The 16,750-nt window shown below is 36.9% G+C and overlaps 1 protein-coding gene across 5 annotated transcripts in view; it reads right to left on the reverse strand.

Moving 5' to 3' along the window:
- Positions 1–16,750, reverse strand: part of LOC124155511 (oxysterol-binding protein-related protein 3-like) — a 63,583-nt gene that overhangs the window by 14,080 nt on the left and 32,753 nt on the right. For 4 of the 5 annotated variants that reach the window (XM_046529391.1, XM_046529392.1, XM_046529389.1 and 1 more), the window contains 3 exons: positions 11,312–11,586; positions 4,438–4,636; positions 1,190–1,464 (listed from right to left, as the gene is read on the reverse strand). In XM_046529391.1, the coding sequence (XP_046385347.1) occupies positions 1,190–1,464; positions 4,438–4,636; positions 11,312–11,586 (749 nt within the window). The remainder of the gene's footprint in view (positions 1–1,189; positions 1,465–4,437; positions 4,637–11,311; positions 11,587–16,750) is intronic. The other variant, XM_046529390.1, reaches the window with a different exon arrangement.

Below are 16,750 nucleotides of genomic sequence, written 5' to 3' on the forward strand. Positions count from 1 at the left end.
ATACATTGTGGATGGTGTTAACATAGAGGCAACAGATGAAGTGAAGTACCTGGGAGTTGCGATAACTTCGAACCTATCATGGGGAAGAGATATAAGAAATATTTGTGACAGAGCCTTGAGGAAGGTAGCATTCATCAAGCTTGTCGTGGGAAGATTTTAAGAGGAAAAAGTAAAAGAGATGCTATTTTGTGCTCGTGCAGCACACCTTGAATATGCAGCGAGCAAATGGTATCTGCCACAGAAAGACTTAATCCGTGAACTATGTAAAATACAAAGTATAGCTGCACAATTTGTCAAAAACTGCAATGGGCATACAGAAAGCATTTCACATATGTTAAACAAATTAGACTGGGAGTCACTGGAGACTCAGAGGCTGCATGCTAGGCTTAGATCACTTAAGCAACTGAGAATAGATATCTTTCACAGTGACTCGCAGAACATCACAAGAGAACCCTACTATATTTCCAGGCCTGAGAGTAACAATAAATTACGAGAGATATTTTGCGAATGAATAGGTATGGGAGTAGAGCGAATATGTTGCAGTAAGTTCTGCTCTGGTTCTCCTCTCTTCTTTTTAGATCAATATTGATTGAAAAAATTACCAGCAAACACAAAATACTACCATTAAATACTCGAAAGTTTCTCATACAAAATTTTTTAATAGATCACTTTTCCTGCTATGGGCCCATGTGCAGACTGAGACCACAACCATTATCTCAAGGTGTTTTAAAAATGAGTTTACATAATCTAGTAACATAATCTAGCTTTTCCACTCTAAAGACCAAATTAAGATGATGATATGTTTTCTAGATGATAAGGTGTGATGACTGTAGCAGAGTCCATTGCGGACAAACTATAAGAAATTGCTTACTGAAAAAAATAAAAATTACCAATACAAACATTTGAAGAATGACACTAGTATTTATGAAAAATTTTGCATGTATGCAAAAGAAATCTCAGAAACAAATAGGTCAAATGGTACCAACTACACTACATCCTTCATTGCTAAATGTCCTGATGCTATTAGAAATCATAGCAATATGATCAAAGTAAAATTATACACCTACATCGAGGTGAAAGTGCATTGAAAGTGATACCCTGTATTTGCACCATACTTAGGACAAAAAATTAAGAGCAATGAAGTTGAAATGAATTTTAACCTAATATTTAGAATGCAAAGATAAAATACCTGCAGCATGTTCAGAGGCTCATTAAGAGCAACTGGCATGGACACTTTGGACAGATCTTTGCCTATATTTTGGCATAAGAGGTTCCAAACAGAGGGCAGACCATCCAAGGGTGGCCTTGGGGCAGGGAGTCTCTCTCGATAAAAGTATTGAGGAGCACCCTCCAACATTTCAAGCTCTGTCCCTACAGTTGTCCACTCAGAGCATGGAGAATCTTGATCTGCTCGATCACACAATACTTTGGCTTCTGGAGATTTATCACTGCTATGGCTGACAACTGTAATTTCACATAAATCATTTAACACATTCAACAATTACCTTGACCACAATAAAAACATAGTTGATCAAGATTAGCCCACACTACACTAACAAATTAAAAAGACACAAAGTTTAAATTCACATAAATTGCCATGAGAAAAATTCCCTTGGACTGGGAATTAAGCCATGGATCTTGGGTTTCTGCACCACAGCATAGTCTTCTGCACCACAGCACACCACTTCTGTTTATAGTTTCAGGCTTAACTTAGTGGAACTTAGAACTCATCTCAAATGACTTTTAATATTGTATTTTCCGCATAAAATTTTAATCTCTCTACCATCATGGTTCCACCACATCCCACTCCCACATACATAGATCCAAACCCTCACCACAACAGTTTTTTGTACTTAGGTGAACATTTTTATTGCATTATGCACCTGAGGAAGATGCTATGACATAGAAACCATGGTCACATGGAAATTAAATTTTTGTGTCGAAAATATAAAATTTAAAGATACAATCACCTCTGGAATATGAAAAAGAGGAAGAAGAAAAATACTCTAATCTCCTTGGACTTGCAGTGTCCACAAAAAACATAACAATTGATACATTAGACCAAGAGCTCAAAACAGTATATACTGAAAAAGTATAATAGAGGCGGACACATATTTTACAAAAGATAATAATAATGCACACGATGTGAAATAAAACGTAATTATTTACTTTCCAGAGCTAAGAGGTAATGAAAGGGTCTTTTATTGAGAATAAATATTGAAGTAGAATCTCTGATTTCATGGGGAATACTGTTCATTAACCTTATCCCAGCAACAAAAAATAATAATAATAATAAAAGGATTTTTGATAGGTTTTAGTCCTGCATTTGGGCAAAGATAAAGTAACCATGATCCATTCCTGCCATAACATTGGCTTTTCATCACTAATAGGAAACAAATATGTCAGATATATAGGTTTAAGGTTTTTAACCCTTTCCTGCCGGTGCCTACAATTGGAAAAAGTTTTCCGTGCTACGAGAATCATAAGAATATTTTAAACCTCTCCGTATGGAGCTCTTCTTTTGGGTGGAGTTACCGAGGTATTCTTGTCCCACCGATTTGGGACCCCACTCAACACGCGCTCACCCCTTACCCTAGCCACTGGACTAGATCCTCTAACCCTATCTTAGTGCTAGTCCATGGTCAACTTATTGTGTTACCAGTGTTTTTTTTAAACTAAATATTGCATTTGATTTTCAATAATTTATGGTTCTTTAAGAATTACTACAATTTTTTTTTAAGCTTTGAGGAATTTAAAACAGGTTTCTAGCATTGATAACAGCAAAGTTCATGAATACTATAACATTGCAAAAACCATTGACAATATAATCACTTCGCAACAGATTCCTCCATTAAGGATGATCATAAATGAGAGGGAGGGTCGGGCTAAATTGCCAAGGAGTGGCCCTAAGGACTCGCTAAGCTGTATCTCAGGCCAGGCCTGAATGCATCTGACAATGGCTACCTCAGTGGTCACTTCCCTTCCCTCATGTCAGCTAGAGCCGACGTCCAGTTGTTTGCGCTAAAAAATTCATGACAGCTATACCTGACGTCAGGTCTTCTATGCATGAAAATGCCCATTGGCTCCACCCGAAATTCAGCACGAAAGGGTTAAAACGACCATACAGACAAGAACCATGAAGGTCTTTTCTTTTCAATTTGACCTTCAGCCAAACAAGCTGAGTGAAGTACGGGGAAATATGACCATTCTTTTAAAGCTGAAAATGAAACTTATACACATGTTTAGTGATCATTGAAGTTTTGTGTTTCACTCATCCGTGAGATCAATATGTACTGTGAATTTCAACTCCATTTATACAACACAGTTGGAATATCCCACCACTAAGTTTGAAGATGAATAATGCAAATACATAAATAGTAACCACTCAAAGACAGAGCTTTCTTGGAGAAAGAAATAATTTCTGGTGAGGGGGATTTAATTGGGTGTGGATGGCGACTCACTGAATCTGGAGGAGAGTGGGTTAACTTGAGATAGTATCCCCCAAACATTATGACCTCCTCGCATGCCAACTCCTCATAGTCATGGAGATATGTGCATTAAAATTTTAATAAACATAACTATTCTGACCATAAGAAAGCAGAATGTCAATATAAAAAGCTAAAGGTCAACAAAATTTGGTTAGGTCCATGGTTTGATTCCCAGTACAGGAAAAAATTTTCCCATGGCAATTCATGGAACACATAATGCCATACAAATACATGTAAACCCCTAAATATTAGTTTCCTAGCTCTCACAGTTACATCATGTGTCATACGTAAATATAAAACCATGCCCTCAGGTTGATCGAGACTTAAACATCAACTGATTAAAGATAACATATTACCTATCAGAAATCATTATTTGAAAATTTGGTGACTGAATCATACATGACCATTATTATTAAGTTTATCATTACTCTTAAGGCTGTTTTACACGGGCACGGAATTGCACAGGCTAGAATTGCATTAATTTCCTAAATGGCGCGGAATTGCACGAATGCATGAACAAAATTGGAACAGGGTCTATTTTGCCATCTCACGTCCACACAATCTCGCATGTGTTCTAGCAATCCGCCATTATACATGATGCAATTTTGACTGTGCCTTCGTACACACCTCAGATTGTGCAAGTACCTGCCCCCTATAAAACGGCCTTCAGGTAAATTTTTCACATTTATGCTAAGTTGAAAATCAAAAAGTTAGCAAACGACTGACTATTTGTATCCAACAGATGAATGAAGGGAGTTAACATAAAGGTGATAATAAATAACAATGTCTGTTTTTTTAATAATGGTAGCAATGTCCAAATCATTTGATATCCATTATAAAATGAAGCTTTCCAACACATGCCACAGATTTCATTGAAAGCACTGGACCTATTTAAAATTATCTAAAAAATTCCAAATCAATTCCAATTAGAAAATAAAATGCAACAAACCCATTGCTGAGGAATATTCTACGACTCCAATGTCACTATTTTCACTTGTGACGCTTCCTGCATCATCATCTTCATCTTCACTGCTAAAAGTTGCTCCAGAAGATGTACTGTCTGACTCATCCCCATTCTGATATTCTCGAGCATCATGAAACTCTGAGCTGCTGTATGAGAGGGACTGATGTAGAGATGACCGCTGAGGCTTACACGAAAAAAAATCCACTATCAAGATTACATGTATAGTGATCAGTATAACAAATACTTAGCTGTCTATAATGAATCTTATTGATCAAAAGTTATCATAATACCTTCTATTACCCCACAAATTGAACAGAGGATTAAGTAAATATCCACCCAAAGCAAATAAAAGCCAAAGTAAACAAAAATATTCTTTTCTTATGTAAAATTTAATTTTAGGCTAAAAAGTCTATGCAATGATATACTTTGGTTCTTTTTGGCTCCAATAAACTATAAAATAATTAGGGCCATATATACATACGATGTATACACTTAAAGTTATGTTCAGATGTATTTCAATACAAAAAAGCAGAAAAATATGGTCTCCAAAGAATACACAATTACAAATACGATAAACACTTTTTCTGGTGCATTAGAAAAATCATCTATATTCATAGATAACTCGACACATCAAGGATCAACATTAAATCTGATAATCTCTATCATAACAAGTTATGGGATGGATCATAGTTAGGCACTTAGCTAGGGGATCTCTGATAGCTACAGACCCCCCTGAAGGTGAATATCCATGATACATCTGCTGAGGCACAGGAGCATCTACACTCAGACAATCCACTTTATTTATATACAGTGGACCCCACTTAAAATGAACCAAGTCAAGAAAGGCCTTTGTGCCATGCAGAAAATCTCACTTTTAACAAAGTCATACTGAAAGGAGTCCCACTTATAACGAAGTTGGTCCCTCAGCAAGATATGTTTTATATTTTAACCCCTTTTTTGCTGTCATAAAACATTGTGGCAAAGTAATATATATTAGTTTCCAGATGCTGAGAGCTTGATCAATATCAATTATTTTTGCATACAAATGCTCAAGGAAAAATCTACCATTTGCCTTGGAATTCCTCTTCTCAGACTCAAAGAACATGAACTCCCATCCCTGACATGGGCTGGACAAAACCTATGTCTGTAATGCACCAGGCAACTTTCAACCTCTCTTGCTAACCACCCCTCCCCAACTCCACTGTTGACCCTTCCTGTGTTTGACAGTCTATGGCGGTTTTCTTCTACATATTGTTCTGCATTACCGAAAAACACAATTGTGTAGACAGACTTTTGATATTGTTCAGTTTGGAGGAGGAAAAAGGAAGTGTTAAGTTAAAATACAAAATTTGAAATTTTCATGGACACAGACGATAAGAGGAATAAGACCAATGTTGCAAAAAATGTTGTATGAAATTTCATCTAGTACTTAATCAGGTAGATTATAAGATCTGCAAAAAATTGGAAAATCTTATGAGCATGACACTTAAGGAGCTCATCGAAAAAATATCCACCAATCTAAATATGCAGAGATAATATTGATGATCTGGGGTGTAAGTGGCCCCCAATAAAAAACCTCTAAACATCCAAAATCCCTCTTCCTAGGTCCTAACCAGCTTAAAGTTGCTTTTTCCAAAATAGGGTTGACTATTCAATTCAGCCCACTTCCTTCCCCTCCTTGTATTACATATAGCCCCTCTGTTTTATGTTTTTCTTACCTCCTGCTCCCTGTTTCACTCCCCTCTAATCAAACTTTGCACCTTCTCCCACCCTTGACTTCTAAAATTATCAAAATAAAGCTTACTGATGTAGCTTATTGGCGGCTAGATGATGAATGAAATGCAATGCGTGGTTTACTTAAAAATCGTGCATGGATTGACGACCAGAAATCTATCCTTACCATCTGAATTCCTTTTCTCAGACCATAAGAACATGCAAAAAACCAACCCATGTCTTGTGCACAGCAAGACTCACCCGAAATATGCATCTCCTAACTCCTCTAAATCAAAGAAGTAGCAAAATGTTCACAGATTGCTTGGGCCATGCTAACTAACTATTACATAAAGATGAGTTAAAAAGTACCGTATTTTCCGGCGTATAAGACGACTGGGCGTATAAGACGACCCCCAACTTTTTTGTTAAAATATATAATTCGTGCTATACTCTCCGTATAAGACTACCCCTTTTCCAACGCACACTACCGGCAAATAAAAAACATCAGATTTGATTTCAATATAGAAATTTTTAATTAATATGCTTATGACATCATGGCATGACATGATAGCATGAAAACGGTCACTAATAAACATAAGTCAGTTCCTCATAAAACATATAAAACTAAAACAGTGCAAGTGGATTAAACTTTTCCTAAAGCAGTCTGATACAAGGAAGTTAACAAACGATAGAGAGAGCTCGCAAGTCACTGCGAGTCAGCAACGCAGTTTCCATTTAAAAACCTTTAAAATCCTCCTGTTCGTCATTTGATATCATCAGTACATCAATAACGTCTTGTTCTACATTTGTAAGGCAATCATCATATGGATCAAATTCCGTATCAGATGGTGTGGTCTCAGCTTCGACTTCCTCTTCATTTTGCCACAAGTAGTCGTCCTCCATACCATCTAACGAATTTGATATGCCACACTTTTTGAAAGGCTTGATTACTGTTTTTGCATCAATGTCATTCCAGGCTTTTATAACAAATGTGCACAAAACATCCAACTGTGGAGCACGCATGTTTCCTCCTTTTGTGAATGACTTCTCACCGCTAACCATCCACTCATTCCACTGTTCTCGAATGCGATCTTTAAACGGCTTGTTTAGGCACACATCCAGTGGCTGTACCAATGATGTGAATCCTGCAGGAATAACTGCTGAATCTGTATTTAGTCTCGCAAGCCTTTCCTTGGTGCTGGGAGTTAAATGAGCCCTGAACATATCCCACACCAGTAGGCTACGTTTTTTAATAAGTCCACCTGGTCGCCTGCTCCATACGTTATCAAGCCATAGCTTTACCCCTTCTTCATCCATCCAGCCTTTTTCATTCACATGTACAAAACAACCAACAGGGAACTTGAGTTTCGGCATTGTTTTTCTTTTAAAAATAACCATTGGTCTCAGTTTGGCGCCATCAGCTGTGCAAGCTAGTACCACTGTAAAACTGGACTTCTCATGTCCTGTTGTTTTAATTAAAATAGTTTTTTCACCTTTTAGATGGACAGTCTTATTTCCAACCATATCAAAATTCATTGAGGTTTCATCCATATTTTCGATACTATTTAACGCATAGCCATGTTTATTGCGCTGTTTTATTACGTATCGATGGAAGTTATTTAATTTGGCATCAAGATCTGCAGGTAATTTCGGTGCAATTTTTGTCTTTTGCCTCAGTACCAAATTGTGCCTTTCTAAGAATCTAGTACACCAGGATACAGTGGCCTTAAATCTGTGAAATGCTGTGGCCGCAAATGTGTGAAGTGTTTGTTCAGTGCGGCCACCCCTCCTCCTTGCTGCCACATTCCCGGCGTATAAGACGACCCCGACTTTTTAAAAAAGATTTTAGGTGCTAGAAAGTCGTCTTATACGCCGGAAAATACGGTACTACTAAATGCTACATTCAAGTTGTTAGGGTGGTGAGTCAATCAAAGATATTATTTTGACGTCCGGAATATAACAAGCTGAACTTACGTATCTTGAGCGAGGGGTATCTTACCTCAGAAATAGTGGGGTGAGAGAGAAAGATTCTGTGGAGGGCTGAGAGCACAGGCTCAGACAAAGAGGTGGAAAAAAAACCATGAAAGGATGGGAGGGGACACTCTTCATAGACTCAACTGCATCATTTTCCAGCAATCGAGTTTCAAGGGTTGTGTCCCGCTGTATGACTGCAGTTACCATTCCAGTTCGAATGTGACGTTTGAATGAAAGGGCTCAAATACTCAGCGATCTTAAAATTAATTATCATGGATAAAACCATTTTCCAATGTTTTGAGGTGTTTTTGATGGGCTTGATTAGAGGAACTTCACTTATTCCCATCAGCAGGGATTAGTGTTGACAGGTAACTAATTAATTACTTGCGATGAGTAGCACATGCTCTCATGATTTTCCGGTTTCCACCTCATTGTTAAATATCTGATGAGAATAGTTTTCCCACCCACCAGCATCTTCATCCAGTAGAATTGGAGATCGAGGCAAAATGTGCCAGTATAAATACATATGTCTAAGTGGTGGAACTGAAAAATGACTGTTTTAGGCCCGTATCCAGAAACCTCACTACTTCTAGATACGTCATCAGATGATGACGTAGCCACTGTAGCGGCAGAGCACCGCCACGATCACCCGCTGCAAAAGTCTAGTGAGGTCCATGGCATGCTACTCGCTACAAGTAATATGGCCGCCGGGATTCGTCTGCTTATCGTCTCGCATTTATTATTAATAATTATTGATGTTTAAAGGGCTATAAGCTCATGATAACCATTTATTATTACTTAAAAATATAGTTAGAATGCTTCAAATACCAGCTTTTATCCTAATGAGTAAATATTTTACCTAATTTAACTACCAATAAATACTGTCAACAATACCGTGATGAAACCTCTTAAGCTTCACCGTTTTAATTGCAATTAACTTCTAAACGGGCCCTGTCATGCCTTGAAAACCATTTATAATTAAAGAAAAACAAATTAGGGACATAGTAATGTCTCGCCTTGATGCTTGTGAAGTACTTTTTTACGAAAAATAACTACTGTCAACGCAACTATGCTGAAACCTCTTCGGCTTTGCCATTCTAATAGCTATTAACTTTGGTAAAGACCGTGGCTTTCCTTGAAAACCATTAAAATTATATATATAAGTGCCCAAATAAAGTTGCAGTCGCCAGCTTTGTGCCTCTGACATCCAAAATTTGCGTAAAATACTCAAAGCCGTCTTCTAGTCAGCTACATCCATACTCAGTTACAGCTAGTTTAAGTAATGTCAGTTCCAAGCCATTGAAAACCATGTTCAATTACGTGAAAACTTACCTATAATGATTTATGCCGTCACAAAAATGATGAGTTAAAGTTTAAGGGTCAATGGAAATGGAATATTGCTTCTACCACTTTGGCATACGTTTTCAGGCCTATTTGCCATGAAACTCCACTACAGACATGAAGATGCCGGCGATACTGTCGTCATCAGACGTGAAACAACAAGGCGGAAGCCTAAAAATCATGAGAGCAACTAATTTATTATACCAACACGGGAGTGAAACACATTGCACATTTATGAGAATTCAGTATCCCCACACCAAGTTTAACCACAACTCTGACAGTATATGACAGGAGGCCTTGTCCAAGCAAAAAGATGACCTCGTTTATCCAATGGGTGACTTGTCCCGAAAGATATCTCAGGCACGCATTCTAAAGTACGATGCATGTTTCCCAATTAAAACAGGCAAATTTCTAGAATGTCCATATGTAGGAGGAAACAAAACATGAAACCATTTCCCTGTTTACTATTTTAACTGCAAGAAAGATAGACGAATTGGTATGTTCATTTGAGCATCTTTGGTGAGAAATACTTATGAAGTAGGCGGTGTCAGCAAACTCTGAAATGGAGAAGGTAGCAGTTTTCTCAGTCGATTTGGAAGGTAGCTCTTTTTTTCTAAGGACTTAAAGACATTTTTTTTCTTTCTCAGTGTGAGATAATTAAAAAAGTGCCACAATATTACTGCAGTAACATTGGTTTCAAGTTCAATTCAAAGTTAACAAGAGCGGACCCACATTTAATGAAGATCGGTCATAAAAAAGTAAACTTCTGGAGGAAACCTCAACTTCGTTATATACAGGCTCCACTGTATAACATTTCTTGAAGACAGCCAAAAATCAATGATAAATTTAACTTTCAACATTACGCAAACTAAATATTTAGCTGATTTAATGAAATGTACAGTTTAACCATTGGTTCAAATTGATGAAAAATATCGGTGTAAGCAACTCATACATACTATCCACCACCCCCTGATGCAAATTTGTGGCTAACTACCTGGTCATACATTAATTAGAACTATGATGCAAACACAGATATCATTAGATTTTTCAATCATGAACTATATCATGCGGTCTTGGTGAAATTTTCATGTACAGGCATCCCCCGAGTTACGTATGTCTCGACTTACGTAAATCCGTACTTACGTAAGCGATAACCGTATTTCAAATGATTACGTTAATTTTCGAATGCGAGCGCGAAGAAGTAGATATTCGCTCGTACAACCTATGGTAGAAAAAATATCGAATAGTTATAGAATTTTTTACGTGCTAAAAATAACAAAGTGACCCATTTTTGTCATTCCTCGAAGGAAATTTCATTAATTTCTGTAGAAAAATCGCTTATAAATCCCAAGTCAGCAATCAACGTGAAAATTTGCAGTTCTAGCGATGGATGTGGTTGCGCTCATTTCTTTACGATACAACTTGTTATACAGCAATCTCTGAAGCGCCAACGCAAAGGTTCGACTTACGTAAATTTCGACTTACGCATAGTCTGCCGGAACGCATCTCTTACGTAACTCGGGGGATGCCTGTATGTATTAGTACAAGAAAACTATGCTACAAAATTTCATAAGCATGAATAGCAATCAGTCAGTTTAAATATTTTTCATAAGTTTTGCACTTCATCTTATTCATTTTTATGAAGCTACTAAGGCTAGGTGCAGCATTAGCCAAGGCTATCAGCTCCACTGCAACCAAATTTACAAGCCTAGGCCTTATATTCCTGGGGGAAGGGAACATCATCTTTGAGAAGATTCCCTCTCTCTAGATTTTGAATAAAAAACAAAAAGGAAACCATCCCATAATATGAAACAATTGTTACAATGCTCACAGATGCAGTTGGTGTATGGAGCAATGGCACTCCATTATTTTCTCCTGGCTGCAGAGAATCAACAACATCGGAAGCAGCAGCACTGTCTTCACCACCTAACCTCATACGGAGCTCAGCATTTTGCTGAAGTGCCTGAGCCAATGAGGTGCGTAGACCAGCAACGAGAGCAGCACCAGAATGAGCTAACAAAGCACCCGCATCAGCTTCCAATGCCTGCCTCAATCGCTCTTGCTCGCTTTGGAGGGATCGCAGTAAACTCCATAAACTACTGTGAACTATGGAAAAAACAATCCACATTCAGTATCTAGAGTCAGCTTCACATTAATACAAGATATCCGCCAAAATTGCTGAGTTCTCAAATAAATTATGAAAAAAATCTTAAGTGAATAAGACTTTCAAGATACACTTGATAAGTACTTAAACCTATCTCCATCACCTCCTTTAAATTTTTGGTACATATTGCACTCACCCATCTTCAGCAAAGTGAAATAAATGACACTGGTAATAACACTGTACCATTTTGCAAAAAATTCTCACAGGCAAAATAATATGTCAAATTATTTGATTTTTCAAGAACAATGTTTTATTGTAGATCTACCACTTCATTCTCAGAGAAACATAATGTGGCCACATCAACTAAAAAAATCTTTTGAGCAACTAGTCCTCCTTTTAATTCTTGGCAAATGACTATTTATCTGTGGATAGACTATTTATCTGTGGATAAATTAATGAAAACTTATGTCTATGTCAAATATGTCAAAAAAATATGCTTTCCATTGTTACTAAAAATTTAATAGAAAGGTGAATTACATGAAATTCTCGGCCTGAAAATGGGAATTGAAGAGAGAAAAAATTGACCGTGAAGGTAATATTTTTCTTAATAAGTAAATTCAGGCTGAATATTTCAATGATGACACTTAATTACGAGATAGTCTCACTGCAACTAGTTCAGGAAAGGCAAGATGGAATGAATCCTACTCACTAACTGAGTTTAAATTATATTTATTAAATGTCAGAGAAAAATGGTGGAACAGATAAAATAAGTTTGCAATCATATCTCCATCATTCTGTTTGTTGATAATTCAGTTTAGGGGAAAAACTATACTGTCATGGAGGTAAATAAATGTTTAGAATAATTCCATCTGGAAATGAAAATTTTACAATCAGTAGCTAAAAGATTTTGGGATTTTTTCTGGAAGTTCAAGAAGGGGTAACATGCACGCCAATAAACTCATAGATAGGACAATCTTATGCAGATGGGTACTTTTCTTTTATATGAGGTTGATCCAGGACAATAACAGTACCCATGCCTACAAATCACAAAATAATTTATGAATAGTAAGCATTTGGTAGCAGACAACTTATAGGAACAACTTTGAAGCACATGTTTTACAATGACGACTCTAAGTTAATACATTTATTTATATGCAGATTTTTTCACTGAGAGGAAATAAGCAAAGGAAGTGGCAGTGGTTGTATCTTCATGTCCATGTGGCTAATTACTGCCAAATCTTAGGTTGATGCATAAAAGCAAAGGATCCAGATTGCCTCAAGAGTCAATCTCCCAAGTTTTCACTGACCTGGCCCCATCAGTAAAATAGGACACGTGGGTGTATATATATATATATAGATATAAAAATAATATGTTGATATTATTGTAAATGATAGTACAAGAGTAAACAAATACATGGTTTTCCACCATATAGGTAGTTAACACTTTTCTTCCATCAAATTGTAAATGACCAGTGAGATAGTTAATATCACATGCTTTAATAAAACAAAGGCCTGCAACGTAATAGAGTATTGAACTACAATGAGCATGACAACATAAAAGCTTGGAGGGGGAGAAACATCCTACTTGTTATATTTATGATAATTTCTTCACCATTCAATAAGAACACATGCAAAATAATGCAATGGTACTACATAGGTATGTGGAACTGAAGACATATTGCTTACAAGTAAGAAAAGAAGTTATCTGATTTATAAAAGTTGCTATTTTGAGTGAATGTCACAGCTATATGCAATACATGCAACAACAGAGGTGCATAATGTTTTCATAATTTCTTAGAAACACATGTTTACCACTTTATCTAGGTTCCCTCTTTTGACAAAATTCAACCTGCATGGATACAACAACTCTTAAAAATCGTGAGTTCTAACGTTTCTCTACAAGTGAGCAAAATTAAAGAAATAATAATAATAAATTGACTTCACCATTGGCAGTACAGACATCTGCAAGGCTAAAGTGAACAAAAATGCTGGGTCGAAAGAGTCCGACTCACCCTGTTCCTTAGTAGTTTCAAAGTAACAAAAATTGCCCGCTAGGAATGGATATGAAACACCCTTCCAAAGTATGGAAGAACAACCATTTTAATGCAAATTACTTTGATGAACAGGAGCTTAAATTTTTCTTGTTCTGTTCCAACATGAATGTCCATTATTGCAAGCAATTTAGGCAACAGATACTTCGTGTCTACATGCATGGTTCTGCTCAACCTTCTTCACCACAGGAATGACTACCTAAACTTGAGCAGCAGATGGTAACTATGTAAAAATACATAGGTGGATCTAGGGGGGGGGGGGGGGGGTGTGCCCTTAAAAAATAGGCAAGATTTTTAATACGGTCCCATTATCATTATGTTCGTTTTGTATTACGAGGTATCCTAGTGCCCCCCCCAGAAAAATCCTGGATACGGCCTTGCTTGTGCCTCCTTCCCACCAGAAAGAAATCCTGGATCAATATACTAATCCCTGTAACAATATATTACCATTCAAACCGTTCTATCCTTTGCAGAAAACTATTTAATTTCTCAGACATTCTTCACACTGATTCTGTGCCACCTAATGCTAAATGTAAGTCATACAATCTGAAAGAGATAGGCATACAGATGTTTTTTTCCATATTAGAAGAAATGGTCAAACCACATATTAAACGAAATAATTCACTATTTGTAGTCCAGCTTTCATTCTTCTTGCACTCATCAATGCTCCGATGCTGTAATTATCATGTAATCAGGGATGGGACCCGATCTCGCTCCATTTTCGACATAATTCTCACATTTACTACATGGTTATTACATTTTAACTCTAACACTGTGTGCTCTACTGCTTCATTCGCTTTTTTTAATTCTCTTGGGACCCTTTCACCATTTTGCTGCCATCATAAAATCTATTTTTAACCGTTTTAATACACCCACTTTTACTGATGTTCTCTTTCATTGGATATGTGGGGAGCAAAGAGTGGGGGCTAGTCCTAATTTCCAATAAATTCAAGCACTTCTAATGTAAGATGTCTCACAATCACCACTGTTGTAAACAGACTCCACATAAAGGCAACATGTGAATATCTGGGATTTATATTATCTTTGAACCTTTGGTGGGAAACACATAACAGAAAGATTTTTAGTAGAACTCTCTAGAGATTAGGATAAATCAAATGTAAAGTTGGATGGTCCAGTGGCAAAAAGAAGTCGAAGAGAGATGATACTTTGTACTGGTCAGGTCACACTTTTAATATGCACCAAGCATTTGGGATCTTAAGCAGAAAGATTTTAACAGAGCAGCGTATGAATATCAAGTAAAAGTCGAACATTCATTAAAAAAGGCTCTAGCATACAACACGTGTTACGCAGCTTTTACATGAATAATGTTAGAGCAAATGTGAACAGGCATCTTTCAATGATAAATAGAAAACAATTTAGGTCCAATAGAAGCAATAAAATGAGAGTTGCATGCATTGATTGATAGATAGGCAATAATTTCCACAGACAATTGAAGTTTCCTATCATACCCAGCCAATTGAGGTGGCATGTAATTTGATTGCACATAGATAAACTTCTTTAAAAGTAATTAAGGGTCTTAATACCATTATTTCCAAGTATTTTGACTACATATAACTTAACGCAATTCGGCTTATATCAGTTAGGATGGGCTCCTTCAAGGTATTTCCTAACAGACACATAAAGTCCAAGCAGTGTTACTTAAATGAAGTACTGCATAGCAAATGAAAAATACATTTAGCATCTTCCCAATAAACTTTTTCTAAAACGCTGATGGCTGGAGCTTATTAAGACAGTTAATAAGCAGTACATACTCATATTTCACACATATCTCTTCATTGCATAGGTGAATATGTTAGAAAATATACTGCAAATATGCTCACAACAGCACAAAAAAATACAAATTTCAGCTCTATGCTTGATGTCTTACTTAGATAGCTTACGCATCTTCAAATGTATGCATCGAATTGACTCCATTCCAATACTATTACAGCAACTCCTTCAGTTCCTGACAAAAAGATAGAATCACAAAAAACAAGAACTACACATAAGTGTTCACAATTTTTACAATACATACACAGTCACTAATTCTCTAGTAACCCAAGCAAATGAGAAATCTGGCATCATACACTAGAGGATACGGCAAAAATGAAGAGTAGTATAAAAATTCATGAATATGTAGTAAAAGAATGTAAAAATTGTACTTCAGCATCTGGTGGCCTATTAAACAGTGATTTCAAGTTTGTGAAACCTTGACAGCCAAAAAATTGCATGCAAATGCTGAGTACTGTTTGCTGACTAACACTCGATCTGCATGTAAGCAGTTTACTACGTAATGAGAGAGGCACAGCAACTTACACGCTATTTGCAGAAGTATAAGGTCAAGGCACAAAGACAAAAAAATTACATTACGGCATTGATTTTTACTTCCAATGTACATATTTGGAGAGGCTAACAAATGGCTGTGTTCATCTGCACAATGAGAGAAGAGAAGTGAAGGATAGGTATCGAGAAACCCAGTGGTGGCTCAAGCTTTCTCTTAGTAAAAGGCACAAAGGGCACCTTTACTTAATGTTTCTTACTGTTTTTTTTTACTAACAAATTAGCGGTAATGGTGAGCCGCTTCCATTCAAGGCAGATTAGAGAAGGCTTGGCAATCCATAAAATAGAAAACTTTAACAGAGACTATGGCCACCCCATCAGTAACCCGTAGAAGAGTGCGCTAGCCAACCAGCGCTCAGTGGAACGACGGAATGCACCAAATAAGGCGGCGAAATAATGAGCTTCTCACCTTCAACCAGAACATGAAAGCAGGATGGCTTTTGAATCTGTCGTCACTCGCTACAGACAAACGCGGCTGGAGAACCCAGATAGCAGCACTCATCATGAACATAACAGCAAAAACCATGACAGGAATTTTAACTACTCGCATGTTGATAATATAAATGAACTGGGGAAATTTGCATGTTTATAAGGAAGGTTAATTAACTGTTTCAAGAACGCAAGTTGCAGAAATACAAGTTGTGAGAGGAAAATGTGGTAGTTTTATAGACCTGAATGTCGGTATTGTCTGAGATGGTTATATACAGTCGCAGGAAGGGAGGATAGGAAGGGTAAGAGAATAGGAGGGTTAACAAGGGAGTGGGATAGTTTGGTG

This window comes from Ischnura elegans, chromosome 3 (assembly GCF_921293095.1).
Source record: "Ischnura elegans chromosome 3, ioIscEleg1.1, whole genome shotgun sequence".
Lineage (NCBI taxonomy): Eukaryota > Metazoa > Arthropoda > Insecta > Odonata > Coenagrionidae > Ischnura > Ischnura elegans.